General features: G+C 46.0%; 1 protein-coding gene across 5 annotated transcripts in view; it reads left to right on the top strand.

The window, feature by feature from the left end:
* LOC128826163 (transcription factor HES-5-like) overlaps window positions 1-12,053 on the top strand; it is a 57,539-nt gene that overhangs the window by 23,300 nt on the left and 22,186 nt on the right. Inside the window, exons 4-5 of one of the 5 annotated variants that reach the window (XM_054009303.1) lie at window positions 11,062-11,565; window positions 11,789-11,969. The exons of 2 other annotated variants lie outside the window; for them this stretch is intronic. In XM_054009303.1, coding sequence (XP_053865278.1) covers window positions 11,503-11,565; window positions 11,789-11,969 — 244 coding nt within the window. In that variant the 5' untranslated portion in view covers window positions 11,062-11,502. Of the gene's footprint in view, window positions 1-8,739; window positions 11,566-11,788; window positions 11,970-12,053 lie in introns of those variants that run through there. 2 more of the 5 variants (XM_054009304.1, XM_054009305.1) reach the window with 2 other exon arrangements.

The following is a 12,053-nucleotide window of genomic DNA, read 5'->3' on the forward strand; positions in this document are numbered from 1 at the left end:
GTGAAATCAATTTCCCCAACTGCTTAAGCAAGTGACCCTGAAATATTCATGGGTCAATGACATATTCTCCTTACAGCAAGTATTAAAAATAATTAAAAATTAAGCAGTTATTCTTTTTCTGCCTAGTGGAAATTCCCACAAGTCACCTCTCAGTATATTCAAGGGTGCACAAGAAGGATTTATTATTTCCTGGTATATTGACTCTGAAAGGCCTGAGGATTACAGCTGCTTTGCACATGAATAGATGGAGTGTGTTGTACAAAAGGCAGGGTCTGTAGGATAATGTGTTTGGATGTGGGAAAGCGCTGACCCTCCGGGAGAGCAGGCTGGTGCCTGATGGCAGGAATCAGTTACATCTCAAAGGAACGCATTGCCCTGGGAGCAGGGGTTTATCAAAGCTGCCGCGTTACGTATTTATTCACCCGCACCCCTAATCCCCTCCAAAATCAGAGAGATCTAGTTTCAAACCTCTTTCTGTGCATTTTTAAAATGGCCTCAGTGAAAGGTGCCAGGTTGAAGTCCTTTAGTGATCCGTAGAAACATGGGCACCAGCAGGGCAAACTTCTCTCCCAGCCCCAAGCTGGCAAAGGTGAAAGAGATATGCATGGGTAAGGATTGGTTCTTTGAGGGTTAATGCAAGAATTGTGCCCAGCCGAGGCCACTCCTGCATATTCTGTGCCTGGCACTTACCCTTCCGCATGGGCTGCCAGTGGCTCTTACCCCTGCCCTGCTGCAGGGCTGCCAGGCAGTGTCATGCTAGTGGTAGTTCAGGTGAAGTGGCAACCAAGAAGCTGAACTGACACCCCTTCCACACAGGCCACTGAACAGCCCTGGGATGGTAAACCCTTGTTGACATTACTGACCTGTGCTGGATTCGAACAGGCGACCAAGCGTTAAACACTCTACGAACCTATTGCTGCTCTCATTGACTTAAATGGGAGGAGAAATGAGCCCTGTATCCCCAAGTAAGTAATTGGCAGTGGGTTTCCTTGGGCCCTTAACTTGGCCCGGTGAGAAAAAGGGAGGGAGCAGCCCTCAGATCCTGAACAGAAATGACCTCTGGAACATAAGAAGCAAGCGGATCAGGCCAGTGGTCCAGCTAGCTCAGTGTCCTCCTGGCACAGGCAGTATCTGGTGCCAGAAACCCCCCGGACAATCCCGGGATAACCTGCCTGGAGGGGAAGTTTCTTTTTAACCCCATCAGTCAGTGGTTGGCTAACTGCCCTGAATCATGAGGGCTTCTGTAGCTTTTTCAATATTTCATTCTGTTTAATGTAACTGTGGATGTTCGCATTATCCATATCAATTACTTGTCCTTTTTTAACCATGCCAGGGGAGGTGCCCAAAATATTGTAGTCCTTTTTAGGCCTGAGTAATTCGCCAATATTCGGGCCTTGCTGGGTTGGTTCTATTAGGAAAAGAAATTGATGACGGAGTCAGGTCCAGGCAACCCTATTTGTTTTCAAAGTCCTGTTTCCCCAAATACAGTGGAAGCAAAAAACAGCAGGCAGTTTCCATACTCGAAAATCCAGGTCTGTTACTCCAGCGAGTACTGTGTCTAAAAGCAGCTCTGTCTCACAGCTTCCTCTCAGAGGCACACTCACTACTGCTTTTCTCACTTTCTGCCGGCTTTCTGCATACACACTTACAACCAATCAGTCCCCTAAACCCTGCATTTGCAATCAGTGCCAGGGAAACCCTTCAGTTTACTGTACACAGCTTACTTGCCTTGCCATGTGAACCATGGCCTTGGGCGGTGGCATCCAGCTATCAAGAGACATTCAATTGTTCCTTCCATATAGCATGAAAGAAAGGTGCTTAGCACACCCATCAACTTTAATGAGATCTGAGATTGTCTCTAGATCAAAAACCCACTGATGGCAGTCATTAATTAACAATACACACACATACATTCTGGTTACAGACCTGGCTACACAGTTGAAACTTTGGCTATATCTACATGGTGCACCTTACAGCAGCACAGGTGTGGCACTACAACAGTGCCACTGTAAGCTATGCAGGTTAGCCGCTCTTTGTCGGCTGGAGAGAGCTCTCCTGCAAACAAAATAAAACCACCCCCAATGAGGGGAGGTAGCTTTGTCGGCGGGAGGCAAAGCGCTGTCCACACTGGCTCTTTTCGTCGGTAAAACTTTTGTTAGTCAGGGGTGGGTTTTTTTGTTGTTTTTCTTTTTTTGCACACCCCTGACCAACGAAAATTTTACCGACAAAAGTGCAGTGTAGACATAGCCTTCGGTTTGTGAAGGTTAATTTGGATGTTTCATTTAATTAGTTCTGTATGCTTGCATAATGGGAACATGATGATGATGATGATGATGATCTGCTTGAAAATATTAGTAGCTTTGAATCCTCACCAGGCCAGCTTCATTGCTACAACAATCCTTAAAATAGTCTTTTAAACCCAGCTACTTAGAGCAGGGGCTGGGTATCTCAGGGGACAGATGGCTGTGGAGCCTTTCACCTCCTGAACTCTGTCCACACTAGGAGAATAGCCTATGGCTGATGCTGAGGCAAACCCTAAGAGGTACGGAGCACATGCTGGGCATCTCGTGGTGAAGTTGATGGGGCTAGTCAACAGGTGCTCGGCATCTGTTGGGATCTGGCCATATTTCCAGCTCCAGATTTTCAAATATCATGAGTCAGGTGCCCAATAATCATGAGATTGGCTTAAAAATCCTGTGAGCTATTTTGGTGTTTAAATAATTATTTTGGCGTTCTTTTTATTTGCTTTTTGGTTTCGGAGTCTTTTTGACTGCATTTGGATCACACTTTCAAGTTTTTCAATGAAACTGTACAGGCTAGAAACTCTGTCTCTCTTTTTGATTTTTTTTTTTAAGTGAGAGAGCAAGCTGAAATTCTCATATGTTCCCACATAAGGGGGTATATGATAGAGGTCTACAAAATCATGAGTTGTGTGGAAAACGTGTATAAGGAAATGTTATTTATGCCTTCTCATGACACAAGAACTTGCGGGGGGGACCCAATGAAATTAATAGGCAGCAGGTTTAAAACAAACATAAGGAAGTTCTTCTTCTTAGAACGCACAGTCAACCTGTGGAACTCATTGCCAGGGGATGTTGTGAAAGCCAAAAGTGTAACTGGGTTCAAAAAAGAATGAGATAAATTCATGGTGGATAGGTCCATCAGTGGCTATTAGCCAAGATGGTCAGGGATGCAACCCTATGCTCTGGATGTTCCTAAGCCCCAGACTGCCAGATGCTGGGAGTGGGCGACAGGGAATGGGGTCACTCATTGATTGCCCTGTTCTGTTCATTCCCTCTGAAGCACCCGGCATTGTACTCCTGTCGGGAGATGGGATACTGGGCTAGATGGACATTGATCTGACCCAGTAAAGCTGTTCTTATGAGAGATTATTACAGAGCAGTAGACTTAGTGTCAGGACTCCTGGGTTCTATCCCTGATTACCACATACAAATATTGAAGTCAGTGATGGAAAAGGGTATATTAATGGTAGATAATCAAGTCCATTCCCCTGAAAGAGCAGGATTTATCCCCCAGATATCCAGTAGTGAATGAGTCAGATATTAAACTGCTCAGCTTTAGCGGGGTTCTGAGGCTGGATCAGTTAATGTTCCTACAGTGCTTTGAGCCTTGGATGGAAGGTGCTAGTTCTGTGGAGAATATTGGTATGAGGCAATGCCTCCGGAACGGGCACCCACCTCTGGGACAGGTTCGTTTGTAATCCAAACCGGTCCCTTCTTTGTGTTACAGCGCAATCCCCCTTGGCCCTACCCCGCCAGTATCCCAGCCTGGATCTCAGCATGTGAGCTCCTCCATGGCTGCACTTTCGCATGCTCAGCGGCTGTCAGTCACAGTGCTGGAGAGAACAATGGAAGTGTGTCTTGTGAAACTGTCTTTTTCACCCTGCTGGGCAGGTGGGTTTTGTGGGACCCAGGAACATGTGCTCTGCTGGCAATAAAGTGAGGAGATTATGCCTGTTAAGAGCAGACGGCTGCCTTGCAGGAAGAGCTTTCAAAAGCCAGAAAACAGGCCTGTGAGCCTGCCAGAGTCTCAGCACTCTCTAATACATGGGAGCGTGCAGTAGTTCCCGTTGAAAGGGTTTGTGCAGTCTAAGAGCTCAGCCCTGAGTGGGAGTGCAAGGGGGTACTGTGTGCTAAAAGACTGCCTCACCAATCCTCCTTGTACTGCAGGGGAGTCCAGTGTATTAAACAGAGCCAGATTCCCGTAAAGAAGTGGGACAGGATGGGGTGAAGGTGGGGGCCAAGATCCTGACTTGCTTCCTTCAGCATCGATGACACGGTTGTGAGCAAGCCCTGCTCCCCGGAATAAGCTGCAGCAGTTGGGGCTGTTTGTACGCACCCCCAAAAGGAGTCAAGCATAATGCCTCCAGGAGCTGCCACCAGGGCTGCGTACCTCTGCAGGACCCCCCAGTATAAAGCCACAATCCACTCCTAGCGCAGTAGCTGCATCTGGTACTGATCACTCGATGGCTCCAGAGGCTGGTAATGGGCCATGGAGCCTTTCAGCTCTAAGGACTGATCTGCACTAGTAAGTCAGGTCAATCTAGCTACATTGCTCAGGGGTGTAAAAAATGTGCACCCCTCAGAGATGTAGCTAAGCCGACCTAAGACTTAAGTGTAGACAGAACTGGGTCCAGGGAAGAATTCTTCCATTGACTTAGTTACCATCACCTGGATTTACTGCATCGACAGAAGAACCCTTCCTGTCGCTGTAGGAAATCTACAATATAGTGCTACAGCTCTGCCGCTGTAGTGTTCCTAGTGCAGACATACTGTAAGTCACTGGTTCCAATCCCGGCCATATTCCTAGTAGCAGAAACGCAGCTACTAAACAACCCTCACTCACAAGGGAGTTCTGAGACTTCATCAGCGACTATTTGTAAAGCACTTTGGAAATGCAAAGCACTAGATATTATTCCCAGTCATGTGATCCCTCACCACGTCGTTAGAATCAGAAATTCAGGCTATTGCATACAGACGCTTGACAACATCCAAAAGTTTAAAAGGAAGTGAGATTGTTAAACCACCAACTGCACCCCCCTGCCCAGGCCAGATGTTAAGCCCTAAAGAACTGAAGTGGCACAAGGAATTACTTTCCCAAGTTCCCCCAGCTCAGGCTGACAGACCTTGATCAATGTTTTTCTCCACAGTAAGTGCTATGCAGATGGTCTACCCAGAACGGGGCTTCTATGAAGTACAAAGGGAAGTCAAACACCATTTCTAATTCAGCTTGTAGCACGGCACACTTTCATTATCCTCTGGCTGAATGCGGTGAATAGAGAAGCAGTGTGGGAAACTCAGAGGAACTCCAAACTCACACAGTTTGAGGGCCTGTAACATACTCTTGTCCTCGGTCCCACATCTGCCTGTAGTAGACACAAGGAGAGAGAATGACAGAAAGAAAAATCCCATTATAAAAAACTGCAAGGGTGGTGGTTGAGGGGAAAGCCAGTGAAAAAAAATCCAGAAATTGCTGGAAATTCAAACGGGGAGCTCGGAGTAATGTATAAACCCTCCTCACTCACAAGCAGCAGCACAGGGAATGACTAGGGGAAAAGGGCAGACCTAGGGCTCGATCCCATACGCATTCAAACCCATAGAAACAGCCCCATTGATTTCAGTGGAGCTGTACTGCTGGGCCTGTATCAGGTTCTCTGATCCATGCCTGCATACTGCCTAATGCTTTGTCTGCTCCAGAGTATGTAGTATGGGCTCCTGGGTTTTGCAAACGACTTCCTCGGTGCAGCTCCGTATGTCCGCTCTTAGCGGCGAGAGCGAGAGCTGAGGCCACAGCAATGACAGCATTCCAGGTGTCTGACCCCTTTCATGCAGAGCTCTCAAAGCCCTTTGCTAATATTAATAAACCAGGCCAGTTGGCCCTCTTGGAAGTGTTATTCTCCCTGTTTGACCGTTGGAGAAACTGAAGCACAGAGGAGTGAAGTGTTTTGCTTAAGGCCACACAGTCCATGACAGAGCCCAGACGTCCAAACTGCCAGTCCATTGCTCTAACCACTCCCAGCTCTGCTAGGACAGCTGCTGTCATCAGGGAACAGTCTGAACAAACGTCACTACCCTCGGCAGATCCGTGTGTTAGCAGTTGTGAATGTTGAGGCACTTGTCCACTGGCTTTGCACCATAGTTGGGGGCTCACTGCGTCCTTACCCAGTGAACTCAAATCCACAAAGTTCTCAAAACCCAATCAAAGCCGAGTCATCTTTCATGTGGAGGCCATCCCTGCAAAACTACAAACTGAGCCCAGATGCCCTCATGACTGGGTCAAAGTTTGTGAGTTGTAGCAAAACAATTGCCAGATGTGGGCTGAGTCCTGAGTTGGCAGCAGAGGCCAGAGCCTGATATGGGCAGTTTTGCTGTGGAGGTTTTGCAGCTCTCTGATTCACAGAGCCGGAGAGGAAGGATGGCTGTGTGAGCAATGGGAGTCCTCTGGACTCTTGTCACATCTGTCATGCTTCCTGCATGAACTTTAAAAAGTTACTGAGGGCCTGATGGGTTGGGTTTTTTTCTTCTTCAAAGTAGATGCCCACTTGTATGTCTGCTTTACATTTGTGCTTACTGTGTGTGACAGGCCAAATACGGATTTGCACATGCAAGCAACTATTTAGCCACCTACATGTGCAAATCATGTGATTTGGACACATACATACACGGTAAGTACACTCAAAAAAGTAGGCCCAGATCTTTATGAAAATCAGGCTCTTAGCCTATTGGCTCCTCAGTTATCCTGTGAAATGGGATATCCTACCCTATTTGTTCATAAATGCTTGAAAAGGGCTCTGAGCTGCTTGGATAAAAAGGCCTGATTCTGATTGCAGCTATGCTGGTGAAAATCAGGGATAATTCCCCGGAAGATGATGTAGTCACTCTGGATTTACATTGGTGTAGCTGAGATCAAAATATGGCCCCGGAAGTGCCAAACGATATGGGTCAAGTCCATAAGTCTTGCTCAGGATTTACTCAGGCTGAAATGCCCATTGGCTTCAGTGAGGGTTTCTTCCCGGAAGGGGTTTCAGGATTTGGCCCAATAGGAGTTTTCCCTGAGTAAGGTCTCCAGGGTTCAGTGCTAACTTTGTATTTCCAAGTCCGCCAAGATCTTGCCGCCTTTCCCATCCCTCACACAGAGTTCCTTTTCTCCTAAGTACCCTACCATGGTAAGCGGCTTATTAACATAAGGCTGTGGAAGTTTGTGTACCTCCAAGTTTCCCACACCATTTCTTAACTATATTCATTTCCCACACAAAGGAAGTGTGCCTGGCTACAAACCACATTAGCAATGGTGCTTGACTTTGCATTGTGTTCAGTGGGAAACCCTACTCCCAAAAGGCCATCTGGGTAGCAATCAGAGCAGTGATGATCTCTGAAGACTTGGGAAAGCTGCAGCTCCTTTAAAACGCCTTGAAAGCTAACATCTGGCAGAGATTCAGGAGGCGGGATAGTGTTTACTCCACATTTCAAGTATGGTACCTGTATGTAGGATCTTATGGTCATCATCTGTTTTCTTTCCAATGCCGTGTGCTCCGGTCCCACAGTAGAAAGCAATCATTCTGATGTTAGGACATAAATTAATTCCAAATTCATGATCCCTGGTGTAACTCCATTGACACCTGTAGCTTTGCAGTGGGGATGAATCTGGCTCATTGCCCTTCTTTGGGATTTCCAAATCAAACTGGAGTTACAGCAGTTCATTCTCGTGTCATGCCAAAGTGACGGTCTCCTCCAAAGCTAGTTCTTCACTGGTTAGTTAATTTTCCTTGTTGATTGCGAAGCCACAGAGAAAACCATGGAGTCATTTTTTTTAGTTTATTTTTCCTGAGACTAGAACATTTGTTCCAGGAACTACGGTATCCTTGTTGTGTGACTCGGAGGGATGCAGGGAAAAACTGCTGTCAAGTCAGGAAGACTTTGCACTTATGTTACTTTACAGACAATAGATGAACCAGTGAAACAGACCTTACAGTCATCCCTATTTTACAACTGAGGCCTATCGCAGTTAAGTGACTCACTCAAGACCACAGAGCTTATATCAGAGTCAAGGACAGAATTTGGGATTCAAGGGCTCCCAGCCCCAACCCTGCCATAATCAAACAGCTCTTGCAAAAAGGTCCATCAAATTTCAAACATACCAAAAAACCAAACAGAACTAGAAAGTATTTCCCCTGCGGGGCTTATTGGCAGAGTCCTTGGGGGAAATCAAGCAGGGATTGTATTCCACCCAGTTAATTTCCTGCAAGTGTTGATCAATTTCCAAAAGCCTTGGGGAGCTGGTGCGGGGCAGATATTTTGTTCTTTTTTCCAATGCGGCAAATTCTGCAGTCCTTAATTGAGTGAAATTACCATTGACTTCCCTGGAACTATAGCAATTCAAGGTGGCAAGATTTGGCCCCATGTAATTTTTTGATTACTCAGGCTACCTTCAGCTGAGAAGTAAAATGTCTGTTTTCAAATTCTATTATTTTGAGAACACTTGTTCTATAAACAAGGCCAGATCCTCAGCTGGTGCAAATGAGAGTAGCTCCATTGACTTCTGTAAAAAGAAGAACAGGAGTACTTGTGGCACCTTAGAGACTAACAAATTTATTAGAGCATGAAAGCTTATGCTCTAATAAATTTGTTAGTCTCTAAGGTGCCACAAGTACTCCTGTTCTTCTTTTTGCGGATACAGACTAACACGGCTGTTACTCTGAAAATTGACTTCTGTGGAATTATTTGGATTTATACCAACCGAGGGGGCAAAAGCGACTCTAATTACCCCAGCACAGTCAACTGACAGCTGTGAGGATCTGGCCAGTTCTAACTGAGTCTGACCCCCTAGGTTCTCTGTTCGACAGAGCGTTCGGAGTCATAGCACCAGATCTCAGAAGTGGCGGGAGCCCAAACTGAGATAAAAAACAGGCACATGCAACACCGGTCACCTGTGCACCCCCACGTCTGTGCTAAAAGGCTTTACCACTGAAAGCTCATTTGTCTTCCACAAAAATAAAAGTCCTGAGATGGGCCAGAAAACTCACAGGGCACAGAAATCCCCCCCACCCCCAAGGAGGGTAAGTGTGGAAATGCTTTGATTGATCTGTACAACTGGTTATTACAGGGAGGGGCATCTGACACTTAAAATTGCTTTGTTAGATTCAAACGTGGGGCGTGCATGTGTGTGGTTGATGTTGCAGGGAGAATTTATAGCTCTTCCCATATCTGGTTAGTAGTAAGCTCATCTGCAAAGCAGGAACAATCTCAGGCAAAGCCGTTAGTTGAGTATGCGGGCTGGGGAACTGGCAGGTTTCTCCCTATGTGTCATTGGCTAATCAGCCCTAGAAATGAGTTTGCTGCTTGAGAGTCTCTGTTTCAGAGGCTGTCCCCAAGAGGGGCGCGGGAGAGCAAACGATGGGGTTTCTAGGTGGCGTTCCATGGGCTCAGAATTAATGCACGCGCTTTGGAGGAAACATGTGAGATGGTGTCACAAAACTTTCCCACAACTTGACATAAAAGACTCAGAGCTCAACAGCTGCTGTTCTGTACAAAAGAAGTGAGCCTATTCAAGGGCAGTACAATGGAGGAAGGAAAAGCAGATCCTGGAAGAGGTCACTTAAGCCTTACCTGGTTTTAAGACTAACTGAATTAGAAGAGAGGGCTAAGTGTGTGCATGTGTATTCACTTTCATAGACATTACACACAGTTTTATACCACATTCCAGGGCAGGATCTCCAGACTCTTAACAAATATAAACTGAGCTGCATAAGAGTAGTGAGAGAAGGGAATATTATAATCCCCTTGTCACAGATGGAAACACTGAGGCACAGAGAAGTGAAGTGACCTCATTAAGTTCACACAGTGAATCTGGAACAAATTTGGGAACAGAACCCCGTGCTTCAGCAGCCTGGCTCCATGCTTTAACCCTACCCTTGTAATGTAACTAATTGGAATGGAAGACGTACTAAACATACAGATGGTGCAGAAATCAATCTGCTTATCTTTGTGTGAGTTAATTTAATGCTCAGAAAAGTGAGTGAGGACTCTGTTATTCAAGTAGGCAGAGTGTAATCAGGTGTAGTGCAATTTATTATTAATTATTATTATTATTATTTATTTTATTTTATTTATTGGAAACACGCAGCTCTAAGAATACATCTTAATATCCTAAACAGCAGCATCTCTTGCTAGTGCAGTCCTGGGTCTCTCTAGAGCAGAGACTGCCAATAACATCAAATCCTAGTGTGGATGGTAGCCTAGAGAAGGAGAATGGGAATCAGGACTCCTGGCTTCTATTTCCAGTTGTGTTTCTGACTTGCTGTGTGCCTCAGTTTCCCCATTGGTAAAATGGGGATAATCACACTAAACCCTGCCTCATGGTGGGGATGGAGGGGAGTGGGTTGTGAGGTAAAATTAATGTTCATTATATGTTTTGAGATCCTTGGATGAAGGTAATGCATAAATGCAAAAGTATTACAAATATTCAGCACCCACTAAGATTTCCCTCTTTCACCTCTGGATTCTCGCTCATATTTAAGAACAGATAAATAAAGTATTATTGTGACTACTTTTCCCATATGGGGAAGTTGAGATGATGGGAAGGGAAGTTCCTAAGGTCACCCAGGACATCTGAAAACAAAACTCAAATCTACTTCCTCCCAGTCGTCTGCTTAACCACAAGACTGTCCTTTGTATAAATAAGTAAATAACAACACTCTGTATAGATGTTTGTATCCACAATGAAATGCATTGTTTATCCTGAGCCAGACCATGGAGTCCACACTCTGTTTTGAGTTGGGCGACACTCGCATTGTCAGCTGAGGAGGAACTTCAGAATCTGGCTTATTGTTATTAAAACAAACCCACCAAAAACAACAATGCTGGTTTTAAATTAGCAAAATAAAGTCTATAGTTTATTTTCAGCAACTAGTGAACCCAGCGATCTCCGAGCAAGTGTGCTGCTTGCCTTCATCGGTGTGTCCATGTGTGTGTGCACGCCCGAAGTGTGTGCCTGTGTGTGTATGTTTTCAAAAAATACAATCCCATCTTTTCCTCTGCACAGATTAGCTTCTTTCCCGCCATCAGCAACTGGCCCCCGCGTTCACCATTGTATGTGAACTGAATATTGTGTGTGACCGGAAAGCTATTGATCTGCAGCATCAGTCAGCAGCCTTTTCTCACTGAGGGCCAGCTCTTTCCCAGCTTCTAACATGTAATTTGGATCCCAATCTTTCCCGTACCACACACTCCCCACCTGCTCATCTGGGAGAAGGTCATTATCCCCCAGCTATTCACTGGCAATGGAGCATGCAAGAATAGATGCTTCGTCTATTGTCCTGCTTATCTCTGATTGGCTCTGGAGTGTGGGAAACTCAACCAAGTCAGAGACCCACAGATTCTCAACGAGGTTGTGCAGTATAAATATAGGGCAGAGTCAGCTTCCGGCAGCACACTTCCACAGGACATCAGCACGACCGAGAGCTGCCTCCTCAGCTCAGGACAGATGGCCCCCAGCACTGTTTTCATGGAGCACAACAACCTGCTGACACCAAAAGAGAAAAACAAAGTAAGTACCAGCACGGTCTGCTTTGCTGACTGCTTCAGTGAACGAGATGGGGCTAGATCCTCAGCGGGTACAAATAAGTGTAGCTCTATTTCTATGCTAATTTACACCAGCTGGGGATCTGGCCCGTACTACTTACATGCATTGAAGCTATGGACCAAACAGTCCAGAGATGTGGCAGAGTGAGGATGTTTTCTAAGCAAATCTTTTGTCCTGCTTTTTGCAGCTGAGGAAGCCGGTGGTGGAGAAAATGCGCCGGGACCGGATTAACAGCAGCATCGAGCAGCTGAAACTCCTGCTGGAGAAGGAATTCCAGAGACACCAGCCCAACTCCAAGCTGGAGAAAGCCGACATCCTGGAGATGACTGTCAGCTACCTGAAACAGCAGAGCCAGCTGCAGATAAAGAGTGAGTATCAGACTTGGCTTCAGTCCTGGCTGTGTGCAAAGCAGCGATGTGCTGCATGAAGCTCCAGAGAGTGACATGAAGAAT

This window comes from Malaclemys terrapin, chromosome 19 (genome assembly GCF_027887155.1).
Source record: "Malaclemys terrapin pileata isolate rMalTer1 chromosome 19, rMalTer1.hap1, whole genome shotgun sequence".
In the NCBI taxonomy this organism is placed as follows: Eukaryota; Metazoa; Chordata; order Testudines; family Emydidae; genus Malaclemys; species Malaclemys terrapin.